Source organism: Myxine glutinosa, chromosome 2 (genome assembly GCF_964187855.1).
Source record: "Myxine glutinosa chromosome 2, kmMyxGlut1.1, whole genome shotgun sequence".
NCBI classification, from domain to species: domain Eukaryota; kingdom Metazoa; phylum Chordata; class Myxini; order Myxiniformes; family Myxinidae; genus Myxine; species Myxine glutinosa.
This window is the reverse complement of record NC_136262.1, coordinates 117,074,313-117,095,824: the sequence shown is the minus strand read 5'-3', so window position 1 is coordinate 117,095,824 and position 21,512 is coordinate 117,074,313. Positions and strand designations below refer to the sequence as shown.

The window sequence follows — 21,512 nt, the reverse complement described above, 5'->3', positions numbered from 1 at the left end:
CTCGCTGATTCGCTCAGAGCGATCACGTGATGTTCCATCCCCGCCGCCAGACCATTGAACGGAAAATATATAGAATGACCATTGCCATTCACACCACATAGGTGGAGATGCAGCTACCGGGCGCCATCTTGGTTGGCACTCGATGCTGAGCGATAGTGATTTCCGGCACGGGAGATCGACGAAATGCAGTTTGGATTTATGCCAGGTGCGCTTTTCATTGTGAGGCAGTTGCAGGAGAAGTACATGGAGAAGAGGAAGAAGTTGTTTTTTGGGTTTGTTGATCTGGAGAAAGCATTCGATAGGGTTCCACGCAAAGTATTGACATGGGCATTGAGGAAGTTAGGAGTGGAGGAATGGTTGATCAGAGTAGTGATGGCAATGTACAAAAGAGCACGCACAGCTGTAAGGACGAAGGACGGGAACAGTGGTGAGTTTGAGGTGAAGGTGGGAGTGCATCAGGGGTCGGTACTAAGTCCACTACTATTTGTAGCTGTGATGGAGGTGCTGGCTCAGAACGTAAAGGAGGGTTTACCGTGGGAGTTGTTGGATGCAGATGATCTGGTGTTGATTGCGGAAAGTATGGATGGACTGAAGGAAAAGATGAACAAGTGGAAGGAATGTATGGAGACAAAAGGTCTGAAGGTGAATATCGGAAAGACGAAGGTGATGGCAAGTGGTAAAGCATGTGGTGAGGTGGAAAGAACTGGGAAGTGGCCGTGTGCTGTGTGCAGGAAGGGTGTCGGAGTGAACTCCATTCAATGTACAATGTGCGCTGAGTGGGTTCATCAAAAATGTAGTGGTCTGAGAGGGTCATTTACCAGTGTGGCAGCTACATTCAAATGTAAGGTGTGCACAGAGGGAGCTGCAGATGGAGGAAATGTTGAGTTGGATCTTGGAGACGGCGTGAAGCTGGAAGGTGTGAAAACATTTTGCTACCTCGGAGATATGCTGAATGGAGAAGGTGGATCAGACTCGGCAACGGTTGCTCGAGTGAGATGTGCATGGAAGAAGTTTCGGGAACTGAGTGGCGTGCTGATGAGGAGGAGAGTGTCGCTGAAGCTGAAGGGAAAGGTGTATGCTGCATGTGTGAGAAGTGTTATGATTTATGGGAGCGAGACATGGGTAATGAACGTAGAGCAGCAACGAAGGCTGGAAAGGGTGGAAATGCGAATGGTTCGATGGATGTGCGGAGTATCGTTGAGAGAGAGGAAGACAAATGATGAATTGTGAAAGATGATGGGAATATTGCCTGTGATTGATGCTGTGAAGAGGAACAGGTTGAGATGGTTTGGTCATGTGTTGAGGAAGGATGAAAGTGACTGGTTAAGAAGAGTGATGGAAATTAATGTAGAAGGAAGTAGAGGACGGGGAAGACCGAGAAAGACTTGGCTAAAGATGGTGGAAGAAGAAATGCGGGCAAGGGGGTTAACAAGGAGAGATGCAGAAAATAGGGCAAAATGGAGAAGATCGTCATGGGGACCGCAAGGCTAACCCCCGCTCTAGCAGGGAAAATGGCCTTTAAAATGCATGTTGTTGTTTGCACGTAATTCAGAGCGAAAAGCGATTGCGTTTTTTCACCTTTTATGCGATCGTGTTTTGTGTCGATTTTTGTCGATTTTGTGCGATATGAATTAAACGTCTTTGAAACAGCTGTGAAACGTCTTTCCACAACCCTTCCGTAACCGATTGGAGCAGTTTATTGCCACACAAAATGGCATTTTAACAGTTGTCTGGCTTTTAAAATCTGGGACACGTTCAAAACAAACGAGATCTGCGAAGCGAGTCGGTAGAGTCATGCTAACCAAGATGGCGCCACGGCGGCTTCACTTTTCACGGAGTATGGGCGTTCTATATATTTTCAATTCAGTGCGCCAGACTCGCTCACGTACTTGATTTGTGGCATAGACATGGCCATTGGGCCTTCACGGTGTAATTTGTGCGAGGCTTTTGTCCGAGTGAGCTTGAGTCGAGAGGGCGAATGTACGGGTTGGGAATGTACGGGTCTCCCTTCCCTCACCCGGCAATGCCGGTACTGGAGGGCGTCACAGGATCGGTGAGTCTCCAAAATCTGCTTCGTGCTGTTGTTGCGAAGATGCAGGACGATGTCGCGATTGTTGTGCTGCTCTCCCACCATGAGAACTGCAACGCCATTGTTGAATGGCCCTCCCCTTCCCTCCCCCTTCCCCCCTCCCCTCCACCTCCCTTCCCCCTCCCCCTCCCTTTCCCCCCTCCCCCCTACACCTTCCACTTCCCCCCTACCCCTTCCCCTTCTTCCCTCCCCCCTCCCCCCTCCTTTTCCCCCTCCCCCCTCTCCTCCCCTCCCCCCCGTTCCCCTTCCCCCTCCCCCCGTTCCCCTCCCCTCCCCCGCCCGGCAATGCCGGGTACTTCTGCTAGTGATCCATATTTCTCACTTTAACTGATAAAACGGCATACCACGGCAAATTAACTTCGACCAAGTTACTCGCTGCACATTCAGTCCCACAATTCTAACTAGTACTGCTGTGTTTGATGTGGTATGCAGTCGATTCATTTTCGCAATTTCCAGAATATTTGCATAGGGTTGCGCACTTGAGAGAAGCCCGGAAATCATTACAATGAACTGCGCATCATTTGGTAAACCCACAATGAAGCAATTCACGGCAAAATTTTACAGCCTCAGGAAGGGTGGTCCACAGAGGTTCCCATAATCCCTCCACACTTCTTCACCATCCCCATTCACTTGCTTTCGGCAGTTCTGGTGACAGAAGGAAACCTTGACCCCAGATATGTCCTCCTTGATATGCTGCCCTCCGGATATGCTGCAACAATGCCGATTTAGTTGGGGGAATGTTTCCAATGGCTCTGCCGTCTGGTCACTGCCTCTGTCGTACATAAGCACAACGAAACGCTCCATGATAGCTAGATCTTTTCAACATGTTGCAGTTGCCTCTGGAGATATTGGAAGAACACTTCAGCTACATAGACGCCAAATGTTCTAGCAGCGATTGGTTTGCGCATATTCACAATAGCAGCTCCATCGATAATTATGGCATCTGTGGAAGGGACTCCTCGGTAGGCATGGCCAAATCTTCCAGGCTCTGCAACAAATCAGCCTTAGCACATGGCCGTATTTTTCCTCGATGAGATGTTGACGGTGGACACTGGCTGGTTCCCAAACATGAAGAAATCTTCTAAATTGCCGTATTATGTCTGGCATGCAATTTAAGTCTTGAAAAGAGATTACAGTCACTCTTGAGATTGGCTATTTGCATGAGTGACTTAGTTGCTGGCTTCTTAGGACGGGAGCAAGACGTCAGAGGTAACTTATTTCTCTTGATCGAATCAGATTGGGGCACGGAGCATTCAACAAGCCTCTCTTTTATGAAGGACTGGTACTGACAATTTGCTCTACTGTATCAACTGTCCTGACCGACTCATCTGTAACATCCTTGTTATGAAAACTAATGACATCAGCACTGAGCTCACAAAAGAGGTTTCCATTGTTCTCTCCAAACGTTTCCATCGTTATTCGTGTCAGCAGCGCATGTGGCGGAACGACCTCAAAATCACAGTATGCTCTTGCATTGTGTGAGGGATACAATAATTGTAACGCCATATCGCATGCATGATTGATAACATACAAGTGTTTTCATGCTTATACTCGTATATGTCGAAAATTACCAGATAAAATATCACATCTGAGCCAATAAAGTCAAAAGCTAGCTCCGGATGGGCAATTGAAAGACATTGTATAAACACTTTCAAAAAGTATGGAAAAGGTAGATTGCCCGAGTGGCTCCATGTCTGAAATCATTCATATGACGATACAGAACAATTGTGCCAAGTTTCATGTTTGTAGCACCATGTGCAGAATTCGGCCCCAAATATGCATATATCTGCTGAATTAAGAGTATAGATGTTTGTGTGGTGTGCGCTTGAAAGGTTCTAGATGATCTTAAGGGTACATTCCAATGTCCAAGGGGTTGAAAGTGTCAAATCTCTCAAGTTTGTAAAAATGGTCTAAAGCTTTAAATGGTCAAGCGTCCAAGCTATCTGAGGGGTATAAGGGGTCTAAAGTGATTTAAGGGGTGTAAAGGTCGAAAGGTTCTCGGGGTCTAAAAGATCGAAAGGGTGAAAAGGATCTAAAGCTGTCTAAAATGTCAACAACGTCTTAAAAGTAAAAGGGGTTGAAATGGTCTTTGGTGTCTAATCTCTCATGTAAAAGGACGTTTATTAAAAAAAAAGTTTTTGTGGTCTTTAAAGACTACCCTTGTGTTCTTAGGAGGTACCAAGTAATGCTCTACAGAAATGCATACAAAGGGGCGCCCTACATATATAGGTTAAAACCTGTCAATAAGTAAAGCTTTTTGAACTGTATGAATCTAATTGCCGCCCCTTTATATGAACTTTGAGAGCATTACTTGGTTCCTCCTAAGAACACAAGGGTAGTCCAGCATGCACATGGGATTTTTTGAATATCCCTTATTTTGTATTGTTTGGTATTTTCTACAAATCATGGAATGCCCCTTTTTTTCTATACTTTGCCACATGGCACATACCATATAAAGGGGCCTTTTCTATGCCCCTGGCATTTTTCCCAAGAATTACTACCAGAGTCTAAATGTTTCTATGTCCATTTTTTGGGGGATCGCCCCTATGAGCCAATCAAAAATAGGACCGTGGGTCCTGAAGCTCACCTGGATCAGGAGCAACAGTCACTCAATTCCCCCACAGACGCCCTCAGAACCTGATAATTTTAATGCCGTGAACAAACTTTGGCACATCATAGGTGATGAAAGATATGATCTAGTTTCATTGAAATTATTGTGTGTGCGTGTGTTTGTAGTTTCGGAAAAGAGAACAAATACCTATTTTGGGTGGAGTCAAACCCCAGCAGTTACCCCTCGCCCCCCCCACCCCCCCCCCCCCACTCCCCACCATGAACAGCCATCACGGGCCATTCAACCGCCCCCACAAACCATGCGCCCATGCGCATGCTGCATGATACCAGCACGGGAGAGGGGAGGAAGGAATACAATGAGGAACGCACAAACAGTTGGAGGTCTCTCTTGTTTGCATTGCCCTCCTTTGACTTTTCCTGCCATTTTCCCCGTTTCAAGTCCTCAACTGCCACCCTTCCTGCCATTTTCCCATTCAAATTTTGCCGACTGCCGTTCCCCCGTCATTTCCCGCTCAATTGCTTGTGTTATAATAAAGTCTATGGAAGTTTTATACCATGTCTTGACTTATTATGCTTGGGTTTGATCCGGGAGAGCGCTCATGGGACAATTGGTCCGAATATATAATTGTAGAGGTAGCCCATCCAATGCGTCACATGGTGGTTCGCTTGGCCAATTAATTAGCCACCACAACGGTTCCCCATCTGCTTAATTTATATAACAGGTAAGTTAAACCGACCCTGGGCACGAAGATTCAGCCAGAGGAGAGTGTTGTCGACGGCGTCCATGGTCTTTTTATAAACACACCGGGTTCGGAGTTATCCGCCTGCGCAGCCATCACAATATATGAAGAGAATAAAACTGAAAACTTTTAAAGCCCCTCCCCTTCCTGGTAGGGTTAGAGCACCACCTTTCCCCAACCCTCTTCCCTTCAGCAGAGAAGCACTGCTCCATCGGTGCTCAGCAGAAGGCCAACCCTGGCAAGGTCCAAAGGATATGATTAGACGAGGTAAAGCATCGTCGAGACGAACACGACATTCATCTGCATTCCAAGCCACAGCTTCAGAGAGCAAGGCAGGCTGGGAGGTCTGAGACATCGTGTCCCTGCAGAGCAACGAGGAGAGGTTCGTTAGAATAACGACGAAACGAGTGAATCGAAACAAGAACTAGAGAGGTTCCAGGGAACCTGAACTCAACTGGTCTATATCAATATGGTTAGAATATGCATAATAATAGAACCACAAACTATATCGTTTATATGTGCTAAAAATACATGACAAAAATTGATTTTTCAATATGGCCGCCCTGCAGCACCCATTTTTGGGCGTGCAACACCCAAATGCAATCCCAAACTAGTTTATGTCTTAAAGATGCTGCATAACAAGTTTCATCAAATTTAATCAATATTTGTGACTTTTAGAGCGTAGACGTCAAATTGTTTACAGACGACAGACAGACCGACAGACCGACAGACCGACAGACGACAAACACTGGGTGTCGACAAAAACCCAGCTGGACATAGTCCAGTTGAGTTAAAAACAAGAAAGGGCAATCAGAGACTGCAGACCCTCGCCAGGACTTGTTTGGTGTATTTTGTGGCAAATCAATGGAAGAATGTACGAAATGAAAGGTCGTTGGTTGCAAATGAAAGGTCTAAACAGTCTAGTTGTAAATGTGTAAAGGTCAAAGGTCTGAAAAGTGGTAAAACATCTAAAGGATAGAAAAGAGTAGAGGTATTCAGGTGTTATACTCACGTAACTCCATATCAACGAGGTGTTACACTCACAACTCTACATCAACGAGGTGTTACACTCAACTTTACATCAATGAGGTGTTACACTCACAACTCTACATCATCAATGAGGTGTTACACTCACACAACTCTATTCTCAAAAGATCATTCAAGGTGATGTTTTTATCCATGGAGGATTGGAGGGTTAATAACGGTTACTACTATTACAAGTGAACCAATTTCTTATATTATTATTACTGATGTTATCGATGTTATTATTATTAATGATATTATTTTTAATATCATTATCAGTTATTATTATTAACGAGCCGAATGCACCCGGCCTTGCCCGGGTTCTTTTTGAATGAATTTACTACTATAATTCAGCTTTTACTCACGGCCGTAGAAGATTGACTACTATAATTCAGCTCAGCATTTAATTGCGAAATGGGCCCAGCCCGGCCGAAGCGGCCTCACCACCTAGTCTATAACCTTCTCGGGGCCCGTCCCGACATTTTTAGTTCTTTTTGAATGAATTTACTACTATAATTCAGCTTTTACTCGCGGCCGTAGAAGATTGACTACTATAATTCAGCTCAGATTTTAATTGCGAAATGGGCCCAGCCCGGCCGAAGCGGCCTCTACCGGCCTCGCCACATAACCTATGACCTTCCCGGGGCCCGTCCTGACATTTTTAGTTCTTTTTGAATGAATTTACAACTATAATTCAGCTTTTACTCGTGGCCATAGAAGATTGACTACTATAATTCAGCTAAGATTTTAATTGCGAAATGGGCCCAGCCCGGCCGAAGCGGCCTCACCACCTCGCCTATAACCTTCCCGGGGCCCATCCCGACATTTTTGGTTCTTTTTGAATGAATTTACTACTATAATTCAGCTCAGCTTTTAATTGCGAAATGGGCCCAGCCCGGCCGAGGTGGGCCTCGACCGGCCTCGCCACCTAGCCTATAACCTTCCCGGGGCCCGTCCCGACATTTTTAGTTCTTCTTGAATGAATTTACTACTATAATTCAGCTTTTATTCGCGGCCGTAGAAGATTGACTACTATAATTCAGCTCAGCTTTTAATTGTGAAATGGGCCCAGCCCGGCCGAAGCGGCCTCGACCGGCCTCACCACCTAGCCTATAACCTTCCCAGGGCCCGTCCCGACATTTTTAGTTCTTTTTGAATGAATTTACTACTATAATTCAGCTTTTACTCGCGGCCGTAGAAGATTGACTACTATAATTCAGCTCAGATTTTAATTGCGAAATGGGCCCAGCCCGGCCGAAGCGGCCTCGACTGGCCTCGCCACCTCGCCTATAACCTCCCCGGGGCCCGTCCCGACATTTTTGGTTCTTTTTGAATGAATTTACTACTATAATTCAGCTTTTACTCGCGGCCGTAGAAGATTGACTACTATAATTCAGCTCAGATTTTAATTGCGAAATGGGCCCAGCCCGGCCGAAGCGGCCTCGCCACCTCGCCTATAACCTTCCCGGGGCCCGTCCCGACCTTTTTGGTTCTTTTTGAATGAATTTACTACTATAATTCAGCTTTTACTCGCGGCCGTAGAAGATTGACTACTATAATTCAGCTCAGATTTTAATTGCGAAATGGACCCAGCCCGGCCAAAGCAGCCTCGACCGGCCTCGCCACATCACCTATAAACTTCTCGGGGCCCCGTCGCGACATTTTGTTTTGGAGGTTTCCTCCTATCTTTCACCGTTCAGGAGATTAGCACGTGTAGACAAACAAACAAACAAATGAAAAATCGGTCAGAGACCGAGGTCTTGCCGGAATTTACTTTTTTATCGGCCATTTAGGTCAAATATGGCGGCCGAACCACGTGACCGATGACCTCATCATTAACATATTTTATTCCCCATGGAGAGTTCTTTACAATGAGCGATATCTCAATTTTTTCTATTCAGCACTTTCGGAGATATAGGTGCAAACTTTTTCGGTTTTTCCAAGATGGCGGCCGAACCACGTGGCCGATGACGTCATCAATTGGGCACAGTCTATTCCAGGGCAAATATGTGTGATTCATATGTTTGTGTAAAGTTTGGCGATTCTACGTACAACGGTGTAGACGTAGTACTGCAGACAGACACAGACAGACACAGACACAGACAAACCAACCAATCAACATACTTGCCGGAATCTTTTCCGGCAAGTAACAAACAAAAACTTTCTTTTATATATATAATATAGATAAAGCTAAATAATTAGACAACTCTTGTATGGTGCTGTTCTCTATTGCGTTCTCATCTTGTGTAATACTGCACATTGTTATTTGCATATTCTGTATCTATTATCTTATTCTAATATCTACCATCGCTTTCTTTGTCTTGCAGATTGATTGTTCATCGTTGTTGCTAATAAACCTGCATTCAATTGATACATTCTTGTTTATGAACAATCAACTCATCTGAAGATGCCTGCTGCAGTCTGCCCCTTCCCGAGCTGTGTCTACGTTACTGACAGCACTGACAATGCCGTTGCTGCTATCCAGCTCTCCATCCACGCCATGACCCACACGTCCATTGCACCAGCCAAACCGGACAAAGTCAGCCGTCCTCGTATCCAAACCGGCGGTACCAGCGAAGATTGGCAATATTTCACCAGAAGATGGGATGGTTACAAGGCAGCGACCCAGATAATCGGCAATGATGTTCGCGTTCAACTCCTTGAATGTTGTGACGATAACCTACGACGTGACCTCCACCGCAGCAACCCACGCATTGAAATCAAGGACGAGGCAGCTATACTACAAGCCATTCGGTCCCTTACTGTCCGAGAGGAGAATACTATGGTGTCCCGCGTCAACCTCCACAACATGCGACAGGACCGAGAAGAACCAATTCGTACCTACGCAGCCCGTCTGGCTGGTCAAGCCGAGATCTGCAAGTTTTCTGTTGTATGCTCATGCAATCCCCCTACTGATGTCAACTACACCAAGGACATGGTTCGCGATGTCCTATGTCGGGGACTCGCCGATCAAGATATACAACAGGACATTCTCGGCGATCAAAATCAGAACATGAGCTTGGAGGAAGTTCTCATTTTCGTCGAGGCCAAGGAAGCAGGGAAACGTTCCCAGAATGCCTTGCTCGATAGTGAGGGCGCTCATGGCGCAAGCCAATACAAAAACTGGAAGAACAAAAGAGCCCTGATCACTACCGACAAGCAGGCGGCCATTTGTAGTTATTGCGGCAAAACTGGTCATGGCAAACAGCCGAACATCGACCAAAGGCGTCAATTCTGCAATGCCTACGGGAAAACATGCAGTAAATGCGCCACTCGCGGCCATTTTGCACATGTCTGCCGGGGAGGCACGAAAAAGGCGGACAACAAACCTACGGACAAATCAATGGATGCTCATGATGTGGATGAAAGCAGCCAGGTCCACGATCTCCTCTGCTCTGTCACGGAACGAGAAACGGCCATTTGGAAGCCGCAAATTAAAAGGGCCATGGCCACCTTGTCAACTCCACTACACCTCGACCACCATATATTTGACCACCTCTCTGGCTGGACCAAGAAGAAGTCTCAACCACAGCCGTACATAAAACTCATAGCACGGATCGATAAGGAATCTTATGACCATTTCGGCCAGCCACTGTCATCCCGACCAAAATCGGCCAGGCTCCAGGCCATGGCCGACACTGGCTTTTTGGGAAAGGGAGATAGACAACCCCATAAACAAGAATGTATCAATTGGATGCAGGTTTATTAGCAACAACGATGAACAATCAATCTGCAAGACAAAGAAAGCGATGGTAGATATTAGAATAAGATAATAGATACAGAATATGCAAATAACAATGTGCAGTATTACACAAGATGAGAACGCAATAGAGAACAGCACCATACAAGAGTTGTCTAATAATAATAATAAGATGATGTTATTATCGATGTTATTATTGTCTATGTTATAATTATTGTCGATGTTATTATTATCAATATTATTTTTTATTTCCGATGTATTCGAACCTGTTTTATCACTTTTACATGCCGGTCAGTGATCGATAGTACATACAACACAGACTATTCGTTTCGTGTCACAACAACCAACACAATGAGAGGTAGTCGGGCCTGGAATCAGACTGCACGTCATCAGCTGAAGTGAAAGGTAACCTACCATCCCGCCGGACTGACTATCTTTATATCGTGAATGAAAATCACGAACGTTCAAAAGTTCAATGACGAACGATACCATTACCTACCTCAGGAAGCCACAAACCGTGAAGCACCTCGTGCAGATTTCCCGCCGTTCGCAAGGGCCGCTGGGTGGAGCCAAACACGTATTCTTCTTCTTCCTAAGGAAGTTGTACACAAGGATAAACAACAAACTTTATCGCAGGAGGCCATTCGGCCCATCATGGCTGCGATGCACACAGGTCAATATCCCCATACTCCTCTATCTACAATTTATCCACCAATACCCCATACCTCTCTATCCTCCCCTCTCCCTCCCCTTCCCTCCCCTTCCCTCTCCTTCCTCCTCCTCCTCCTCCCCTCCCCATACCCTCCCCCTCCTCCTCCCCTCCCCATACCCTCCCCCTTCCACCTCGCCGCCTCCTCTCCTCCCCACCCCATATCCTCCCCTCCTTACCTCCGCCCCTCCCCATATCCTCCCCTCCTTACCTCCTCCCCCTCCCCATACCCTTCCCTCCTTACCTCCTCCCCCTCCCCATACCCTTCCCTCCTTACCTCCTCCCCCTCCCCATACCCTTCCCTCCTTACCTCCTCCCCTCCCCATACCCTTCCCTCCTTACCTCCTCCCCCTCCCCTCCCCCCTTACCTCCTCATCCTCCCCATAGCCTCTCCTCCTTACCTCCTCCCCCTCCCCATACCCTCTCCTCCTTTCCTCCTCCCCATCCCCATATCCTCCCCTCCTTACCTCCTCCCCCTCCCCATATACTCCCCTCCTTACCTCCTCCCCTCCCCATACCCTCCCTTCCTTCCCTCCTCCTCCCCATACCCTCCCCTCCTTCCCTCCTCCTCCCCATACCCTCCCCTCCTTCCCTCCTCCTCCCCATACCCTCCCCTCCTCCTCTCGTCCCCTCCCCATATCCTCACCTCCTCTCGTCCACCTCTCCTCCCCCTCCCCATATCCTCCCCTCCTCCTCTCCTCCCCCACCCCATACCCTACCCCCTAACCTCCTCATCGCCTCCCCTCCTTACCTCCTCCTCCTCCCCATACCCTCCCCTCCTTACCTCCTCCCCTCCCCTCTTTACCTCCTCCCCCCCCCCCCCCACCTCCCCTCCTTACCTCCTCCCCTCCCCATACCCTTGCCTCCTTCCCTCCTCCTCCCCATACCCTCTCCTCCTCCTCTCGTCCCCCTCCCCATATCCTCACCTCCTCCTCTCGTCCTCCTCCCCCTCCCCATACCCTCCCCTCCTCCTCTCCTCCCCCACCCCATACCCTCCCCTCCATTCCTCCTCCTCCTCTCTTATTCCTCCCCTCCTCCTCCCCATACACCTCTATCTCCATTCTCCCTCCACACCCCTCCTCACCCTCCCCATACCCATACCCCCACCTCCCCTCATCCTCCCCATATCCCACTCCTCCTCACCCTCCCCATATCCCCACTCCTCCTCACCCTCCCCATATCCCCACTCCTCCTCACCCTCCCCATATCCCCACTCCTCCTCACCCTCCCCATACCCCCACCCCCTCACCCTCCCCATACCCCCACCCCCTCACCCTCCCCATACCCCCACCCCCTCACCCTCCCCATATCCTCACCCTCCCCATACCCCCACCCCCCTCACCCTCCCCATACCCCCACCTCCTCACCCTCCCCATACCCCCACCCTCCCCATACCCCCACCCCCCACACCCTCCCCATACCCCCACCCCCCACACCCTCCCCATACCCCCACCCCCCACACCCTCCCCATACCCCCACCCCCCACACCCTCCCCATACCCCCACCCTCCTCACCCTCCCCCCACCCTCCTCACCCTCCCCATACCCCCACCCTCCTCACCCTCCCCCCACCCTCCTCACCCTCCCCCCACCCTCCTCACCCTCCCCATACCCCACCCTCCTCACCCTCCTCACCCTCCCCATATTCCCACTCCTCCCCACCCTCCCCATACCCCCACTTCCCCTCACCCTCCCCATACCCCCACTCCCCCCTCACCCTCCCCATAACCCCATCCTCCCCATACCCCCCACTCCCCCCTCACCATACTCGCTCACCGTCCATATACCCTCCCTCTGAAGTTATTTGGAAGATAATTGTTTTATACGAATAGAGGATGAAGAAGACGATGAAGGAAAATGATTGGTTGAAGGTCACGTGGGAGCCCCGGTTGTGGCGTCATTGGGGCCTAAGGTCACTGAGGCTTCCCGCAGGTCTCGGATTGCTGGAATTTCGCGTTGACGGCGCCAAGTAAGTGGTTGTAGGTGGTGAGGAAATGTGGTTACAGGTGGGGAGGGTTATGGTTACAGATGGTGAGGATTAGGGTTACTGGTGGTGAGGAAATGTGGTTACAGGTGGGGAGGGTTATGGTTACAGATGGTGAGGGTTAGGGTTACAGGTGGTGAGGAAATGTGGTTACTGGTGGTGACGTAATGTGGTTACTGGTGGTGAGGTAATGTGGTTACTGGTGGTGAGGAAATGTGGTTACAGGTGGAGAGGGTTATAGTTACAGATGGTGAGGATTAGGGTTACTGGTGGTGTGGAAATGTGGTTACAGGTGGTGAGGAAATGTGGTTACAGGTGGTGAGGGTTATGGTTACAGATGGTGAGGGTTAGGGTTACAGGTGGTGAGGTAATGTGCTTACTGGTGGTGAGGAAATGTGGTTACAGGTGGGGAGGGTTATGGTTACAGATGGTGAGGGTTAGGGTTACAGGTGGGGAGGGTTATGGTTACAGTATGGTGAGGGTTAGGGTTACAGGTGGGGAGGGTTATGGTTACAGATGGTGAGGGTTAGGGTTACAGGTGGGGAGGGTTATGGTTACAGATGGTGAGGATTAGGGTTACTGGTGGTGAGGTAATGTGCTTACTGGTGGTGAGGTAATGTGCTTACTGGTGGTGAGGAAATGTGCTTACTGGTGGTGAGGAAATGTGCTTACTGGTGGTGAGGAAATGTGGTTACAGGTGGGGAGGGTTATGGTTACAGATGGTGAGGGTTAGGGTTACAGGTGGTGAGGTAATGTGGTTACAGGTGGTGAGGAAATGTGGTTACTGGTTTTATTTATTTTTGAAGTAACTTTGCATGGCATGTGCGCATGCGTCCCTCGTCGCAGTATCTACGTCGCCCAGACGAGACAGACGTGTGACGTAGCTTTTCCCGTTTATTTCTAATTCTCGATATTTGTTATTTTAATTACTAAAACGATTCGCCAACAAGAACGTTTATTTAATCTTCAATTCGGATGATAATTATCGCGGTAGATTTATATGAAGTGCATTATTTTACTCGATTTACTGTACTATCTTCTATTTGTACCTTAATGTAGAAATACCTGTTTTGCAATAACTTGTAAAATGTGTAAAATGTTCCTCGTATCTGAACCGCCCATCAGATAAAGCGTCACCAGACATGGCGCTGAGGATGTGCTTTACGAGCTTGACGAGGCCTGGACTCAGTGTGTCTCTCTCACCAATCTCCATTCGGGTGAGTGGAAGTACCCTACGTGTTTAAGGGTGGGTATGTGAGAGTACCCTGCGTGTTTAAGGGTGGGTATGTGAGAGTACCCTGCGTGTTTAAGGGTGGGTATGTGAGAGTACCCTGCATGTTGAAGGGTAGGTATGTGAGAGTACCCTGCGCATTGAAGGGTGGGTATGTGAGAGTACCCTGTGTGTTGAAGGGTGGGTAGGTGAGAGTACCCTGTGTGTTGAAGGGTGGGTATATGAGAGTACCCTGCGTGTTGAAGGGTGGGTATGTGAGAGTACCCTGTGTGTTGAAGGGTGGGTATGTGAGAATACCCTGCGTGTTTAAAGGGTGGGTAGGTGAGAGTACCCTTTGTGTTTAAGGGTGGGTAGGTGAGAGTACCCTGCGTGTTGAAGGGTAGGTATGTGAGAGTACCCTGCGTGTTGAAGGGTGGGTAGGTGAGTACCCTGCGTGTTGAAGGGTGGGTAAGTGAGAGTACCCCGAGTGTTTGGCTGTGGTTCGATGGACATATTCTACATGTTTGGGGGTGAGTTAGTGAGCGTAATCTACCCATTCGCTAAGGTGAGGGTGGTTGGGGTTAGGTAGTGGTGAGAGGAGGGGTTAGGGTGAAAGAATGGTGAGGGGATTGGGGGGTTTGGCAAACGCGATTTAATTGTCCCTGTGTTTGATTAAATCCGTCAGTGAAAGGACAGTCAGGATTGGAATTGAAATGACAAATGTGTTACAACTGCACGGAGTAACAGGTCGAATGGTAGACCACGTTGGTGAAGTAGTAAAAAGAATTGGTGGGTGAACCGAAACTATATGACAGTCCGTTGAACTATAAGGCTAAGCTGTAGCGGCGCGTTCGTGGGCCGCCCTGCAGGATGAGTTAGCTGTCGCCACGCTGCGGGCCAGTTTGTGCAGAACAATGACATTATGGAAGACCGCAATGTGCAGCTTCACAAAGGCAACAACACATCATCTAAGATGTGAGGGATTGCTGGCTCTCTCCTGGGAGATTGATTGGGCTATCTTTCGAGAATGCAAACTGCCCTCGGGGCATATAACAAAAGAGGCCACAATCAGCCACTGAACAATTATAGACCTGAGGGCACTTCAATGATGAAACATTCCCATATGCTGGTCGAGTTATCTTGATCTACGAACTCGATACAGACACAGTGAACGAATATAGCAATTTTTGGCAAACAGGATGAATAATTGGCCCATCAGCAAAGCGACAGGTAGGCTCTGCTAGTATTCTAGTAATATAGATAACTACTTGAGGACTAGCTCTGATCTTGGCTCACATGGGGCTTGGCTTGGGCTTGGCTTCGAATCAACAGGTAACTCTCACCCGGCAAGTGTCGGTACGGCGTCGTGTTTCAGCAATTTCCGAGGCTTGTTTCCCAGGTAGTGAACCTGTTTTGTATACAAGATCGAGGCTTGTGAAAGTGCAAACATTAATCACACAGAAAGACAAACCGACACATAAAACATATAACTTGGGGAGCGGTAGACAAGATGGGGAGAGAGGGGGAAGGACACAAACACAACATTTGACAGCAGGGACCGAGAGACATCGAGAGATCTGTGGGAGGGAGAGGGCTTTGGGGGGGGGGGGAGACATGGGAAGGGGGGGGTGGGAGAGGTATAAAACATATGGACACTGCCAGGACTTCCAGGAAAGAAGTTGGAATTTCAAACAAGGTGGATCTGGGGTGAATTAGCGGGGGTAGAAAAGATCAAGGTTTTGGATGGGGGAAGATAAGAGATGGTGGTGAACAGCTGTTTTAAAGACCTGGAGGGACGAGTGGGATTGAAGGGAGTGAGGGAGTTTGTTCCAGAGGCGGGAGAAAAGAGGAATGAAAGAGTGAAGGTGAGCAGAGAGCCAAGATTTCGGCAGTTTAACCATCAGAGGGTTGCTGGCAGATCTTGTGCGACCTGTAGGAATATTTGGGGGACAGAGCACAGAGAGAGCTGGGGGTGCAAGGCCGGAGAGGAGTCGGTAGAAGACAGAAAGACCACCTACCTGCCTGCGGTGAGTGAGTGAAAGGCCCTCAGAGATAGCTTCATCGCGGGAGATTCCAATAATTCTGAAAGCTTTGGTTTCAACAGCGTGAAGCCGAGCTAGGTGTGAGGCAGGAGCACCAGCCCATAGGGGAGAACAGTATTCCATTGAGCTGCGGATGAAAGCCTTGTATGTGGTGAGGAGCTCAGGTGTGCCGAGGAAGGACTTCGCACGACGGAGGATGCCCAGTCGGCGACTGGCTTTGGAGGCCAGCTTGGAAATGTGGTTTTCCCAAGAAAGATCATGGCAGATAGTAAGACCCAAAAGCTTGAGCGACAGAACTTCTTGGAGAGGATTGTTAAGAAAGTAGATGGGAGGGTTGTCCAGTCGATCTTTTCGGAGAGACAAAGTAAGAGTGTGAGATTTGTCAGGATTGAAAGACATGTTCCACTTGTTTGACCAGTCTGTGATTTTATCCAAGTCTTCAGAGAGTGAGGAAGCTGCAGACTGCCGATCTGAGGGAAGAGGAATGGAGCGGCAGAGAGTGGAGTCATCAGCAAAGAGATAGAGAGGATTTTCCAGAGAGTCGGAGAGATCATTGATAAAGACCAGAAGAAGCACAGGGCCCAGAACACTGCCTTGGGGAACTCCAGCCTGAACAGGAAGGGGAGATGAGAGAAATCCATTCAGGGCCACACGTTGACTACGACCAGAGAGGAAGTCCGCAAGCCATGCATGGAGATTTCCATGGATACCATAGGAGGAGAGTTTGGTGAGCAGAGCTGGGTGCCAGACCGTATAGAAGGCACGTGATATGTCAAGGGAGACAGCTCTGATTTCCTGTTTGGCATTGAGGACCTCCATCCATTGTTGAGACAGCAGAAGCAGCATGTCCAGAGTAGAGTGACCTGGTCTGAAACCAAATTGATGATCAGAGATCAAGCCATTGGAGAAGAGGAAAGATTTCATATCCGAAGCAATGATGGATTCCATGACTTTGCTGATAATTGGGAGCAGGCTGATTGGTCTGTAGTTGCAAGGATCTGTTTTTGCACCTTTTTTGTGCAAAGCGGTAATGTTTGCTGATTTCCAGGATGCTGGCAGATGACCTTGAGCAAAAGAGAGGGTGAAAAGAACAGAGAGAGGGTGAGATAGAGTGGCAGAGCAGGATTTTAGGACCCGTGGGCTGATGCCGTCTGGTCCAGTTGCAGAATCAGAGTCGAGGTCAGACAAAAACTCCTCCACCTTGTCAGGAGAGAAGGACACAGAGTCCAGGAGCAGTTGGGTTCGACTGGGAAAGGTGGGAATGGAGAGAGATGGGTTTGGGACACAAGATTTTGAGGCAAACACAGAGTTGAGGCATTCGGCTTTGTCACGTGCGATGTCAACTGTGTGGCCATTTGAGGTAAGGGAGGGGATGGAGGGGGAACAAACACCAGAAACGGATTTGACCAGACGCCACCAGGATTTGGAGGAAGGAGACAGGTTTGAGAGTTCATTCTTGAGTGTGGAAAGATAGTGCTTCCTGGCACTCCTGAGGGTAGACACACACTTGTTCCGAGCTTGGTGGAAGGAACTGAGATTGCCTTCAGTTGGATTAGCCTTCCAAGAGGCAAAGGCAAGTTGTTTCAGGGCAACTGCCTCACCACAATATTCAGTGTACCATGGACGGGAGGAAGGGTAAGACAACTGAAGATGAGATGGGATAAATCTGTGCATGAGAGAGAGCAGTTTGCTTTGGAAGAATTCCCAGGAAGAATTGATGTCAGAGGCAGTGGAGATGGGAGACCAATCCAGACGATTGATGGCTGCTTGAAGACCGTCCCAGTCGGCCTGAGTGAAATGCCAGACTCGTCGACGCTGAGGATGCTCTCTGAGAATGGCCAGAGAGATGTCCACTTTGACAAGCACATGATCAGAAGAACCGATTGGAGCAGAAGAAGAGCAGCAGACATTAGCAGGGAAGTTTGTCATAACCAAGTCTAGAAGAGAAGATACTCCATTGGCTGAGATCCGGGTCGGGAAATTGACAGATTGTGTCAATCCCAGTGAGTCACAGAAGTCCTTTGCTGAGGTCCCATGACTGGTGAGGGAGGAACCCACACCCAACCAGCTGGCATGATGACAGTTGAAGTCACCACATATGAGGAAGAGAGAGTTGGGATGAGTGGATAGAAGTTGGTCCATGTTGTCAGACAGTGAAATGTAAATGGAGTCATCACTGTTTGGAGGACGGTACAGAACACATATGAACAAAAGGTGGGAGCGGAGAGGAAGCCGTAGCCAGAGGTACTCCTGGGGGTGAGGAGGAGAGAGGGCAGTGCAAGGAGAGTGAGGAAGAGAGTTTTTGATAAAGACAGTCACCCCACCACCAGGACGAGGCTCAGGTCTATCATACCGGAGGAGGGAGTAACCAGGAAGAGATATTAAGGAATCAGAGACATCTTGAAGGAGGAAAGTCTCTGTTCAGCAGATCAAGTCTGGATTGTCAGAAGCAACCTATATGGAGAGATCAGTCAGGTTTGAGTGAAGGTCCCGGATGTTTGAGGTCCATACCGTTAATGAAGAGAGAGGGGGAGCATCGGGTACAGGACAGGGGAGGGGAGGAGTAGGGTAAGATGAAGGATGAGAGGGGGAGGTAGGAAGAGCAGTTGATAGTGTGTCAGAGATTACAGAAGAGTTCCAAGAAAGGGAAGGATGAGGAGGATGAAAGGTTTTATGGTGAAGGGATGAGGCACATTGAGGGGTTGTTTGAGGGGGGGCAGAGGAAAGTAGAAGGTTGGGGGGGGGTGGAGGTATGAGATAGAAGGGAGACGAAGTGGGGAGGAGGCAGCTTTGAGGAGGAGGGGGGAGGAGGGAGAATTGGAGAGGAATGGTATGGGGGGAGATTTGAATGGGAGGGGTTGGGGGGGAGTTTTGAAGGGGAGGAGTGAGGGGGGAGTTTAGGAGGGGAGGGGCAAGGGGGAGTTTAGGAGTGGAGGGGCAAGGGGGGAGTTTAGGAGTGTAGGGGCAAGGGGGGGATTTGGAGGGGAGGGGCAAGGGGGGAGTTTAGGAGGGGAAGGGCAAGGAGGGAGTTCAGGAGTGGAGGTGCAAGGGGGGGGATTTGGAGGGGAGGGGCAAGAGGGGAGTTTTGAAAGTGGATGATTAATGAAAGACGAACATTGATAACAAATTGGGTTTGTTGTGATTTTCAAGTTAGCAATCCGATTCAGAACGATGGAGGAGGGGTGGAATGAATGTGAATTTAGACCATGTAGTGAGGGAGATGTATAAGGGATTGAATTTCTTTTTTTTGACGTGGAATGAGATGGAGAGGAATTTGAAAAATGCCTTTTAAATAGGAAGAAAAACAGCGTGTTGTAATATACCACTGAATAAAACACTGAAGGGGAAAGTTTATACATATTTAAATAATATTAAAACAGAACCGTAAACAATCTTATATGCACAAAGTACCAACGGGGGGAGAGCCGAGAGGGACCACCACGAGTCACGTGGACAGGGCAAAAGGAGGATGGCAAGGAGATAATGGGGGCGGGGCGAACAGCACACCTGGATAGAAAGTACAGGATGAGACAAACAGCACACGTGGAGAAAGGAAAATAAATGTTTTTTTTTGTTTGTTTGTTTTTTTGGGGGGGGGGGGGTGGGGGTATTTTAAATAAACGTATTTAAAACATCAGACAAAGAGTATTATGTTCGGGGTAGAAGGGAAAAAACTAAGAGCCAAGCAAAACACGATGTAGGGGAGTTAAGTAAACAAGCACCGATGGGGGTACAAGGCCGCACTAGCGGAGCAGAACACGATTAATTAATTACGAGTTACAGGAAATTCAAACCAAAAGTAACTATAAACAAACAATAACGCATGGACGATAAAATAACGAGTTGAAATTTGACAAACACACGAATGAAAAAATAACCGCTTTGGATGGCCGGAGAGAACCAGGCCTCAAGGTCGGAAGCTTCAACAACTCGGCCGCGTGGCGCGAAATACTCGACTATTTTTTACAGGTATGAAAGATTAACACCGATAATCTCCCGAGGGACATGCAAAAGGTACACACACGTAAGATAAATACAGTTTCGACAAAAATACAAATGTGACAATTACTTAACTTCGAGCGTGCGTGAAGATCGTGGAACAGCTTCGAAAATCCGGTTAGGGGGAGGGGCATGATGGTGGTGAACAGCTGTTTTAAAGACCTGGAGGGAGGAGTGGGATTGAAGGGAGTGTGGGAGTTTGTTCCAGAGGTGGGAGAAAAGAGGAATGAAAGAGTGAAGGTGAGTAGAGAGCCGAGATTTCGGCAGTTTAACCATCAGAGGGTTGCTGGCAGATCTTGTGCGACCTGTAGGAATATTTGGGGGACAGAGCACAGAGAGAGCTGGGGGTGCAAGGCCGGAGAGGAGTCGGTAGAAGACAGAAAGACCACCTACCTGCCTGCGGTGAGTGAGTGAAAGGCCCTCGGAGATAGCTTCATCGCGGGAGATTCCAATGATTCTGAAAGCTTTGGTTTCAACAGCGTGAAGCCGAGCTAGGTGTGAGGCAGGAGCACCGGCCCATCGGGGAGAACAGTATCCCATTGAGCTGCGGATGAAAGCCTTGTATGTGATGAGGAGCTCAGGTGTGCCTAGGAAGGACTTCGCACGACGGAGGATGCCCAGTTGGCAACTGGCTTTGGAGGCCAGCTTGGAAATGTGGTTTTCCCTAGAAAGATCATGGCAGATAGTGAGACCCAAAAGCTTGAGCGACAGAACTTCTTGGAGAGGATTGTTGAGAACGTAGATGGGAGGGTTGTCCAGTCGATCTTTTCGGAGAGACATAGTAAGAGTGTGAGATTTGTCAGGATTGAAAGACATGTTCCACTTGTTTGACCAGTCTGTGATTTTGTCCAGGTCTTCAGAGAGTGAGGAGGCTGCAGACTGCCAATCTGAGGGAAAAGGAATGGAGCGGCAGAGAGTGGAGTCATCAGCAAAGACATAGAGAGGATTTTCCAGAGAGTCGGAGAGATCATTGATAAAGACCAGAAAAAGCACAGGGCCCAGAACACTGCCTTGGGGAACTCCAGCCTGAACAGGAAGGGGAGATGAGAGAAATCCATTCAGGGCCACACGTTGACTACGACCAGAGAGGAAGTCCGCAAGCCATGCATGGAGATTCCCATGGATACCATAGGAGGAGAGTTTGGTGAGCAGAACTGGGTGCCAGACCGTATCGAAGGCACGTGATATGTCAAGGGAGACAGCTCTGATTTCCTGTTTGACATTGTGGACCTCCATCCATTGTTGAGACAGCAGAAGCAGCACGTCCAGAGTAGAATGACCTGGTCTGAATCCAAATTGATGATCGGAGATCAAGCCATTGGAGAAGAGGAAGGATTTGATATCCGAAGCAATGATGGATTCCATGACTTTGCTGATAATTGGGAGCAGGCTGATTGGTCTGTAGTTGCAAGGATCTGTTTTTGCACATTTTTTTTGTAAAGCGGT

The 21,512-nt window shown here is 48.6% G+C and overlaps 2 protein-coding genes across 5 annotated transcripts in view; one reads left to right on the top strand and one right to left on the bottom strand.

Moving 5' to 3' along the window:
• FIRRM (FIGNL1 interacting regulator of recombination and mitosis) overlaps positions 1-12,620 on the bottom strand; it is a 50,721-nt gene extending 38,101 nt beyond the window's left edge. The window contains exons 1-3 of the mRNA XM_068107319.2: positions 12,608-12,620; positions 10,623-10,715; positions 5,657-5,762 (exon numbers count right to left, since the gene is read on the bottom strand). Coding sequence (XP_067963420.2) covers positions 5,657-5,755 — 99 coding nt within the window. The 5' untranslated portion in view covers positions 5,756-5,762; positions 10,623-10,715; positions 12,608-12,620. The remainder of the gene's footprint in view (positions 1-5,656; positions 5,763-10,622; positions 10,716-12,607) is intronic.
• Positions 1-21,512, top strand: part of GHITM (growth hormone inducible transmembrane protein) — a 213,140-nt gene that overhangs the window by 175,170 nt on the left and 16,458 nt on the right. For 2 of the 4 annotated variants that reach the window (XM_068107338.2, XM_078771540.1), the window contains exons 1-4: positions 10,460-10,528; positions 10,628-10,796; positions 12,664-12,800; positions 13,941-14,032. In XM_068107338.2, coding sequence (XP_067963439.2) covers positions 13,958-14,032 — 75 coding nt within the window. In that variant the 5' untranslated portion in view covers positions 10,460-10,528; positions 10,628-10,796; positions 12,664-12,800; positions 13,941-13,957. Of the gene's footprint in view, positions 1-10,459; positions 10,529-10,627; positions 10,797-12,663; positions 12,801-13,654; positions 13,806-13,940; positions 14,033-21,512 lie in introns of those variants that run through there. The other 2 variants (XM_078771539.1, XM_078771541.1) reach the window with 2 other exon arrangements.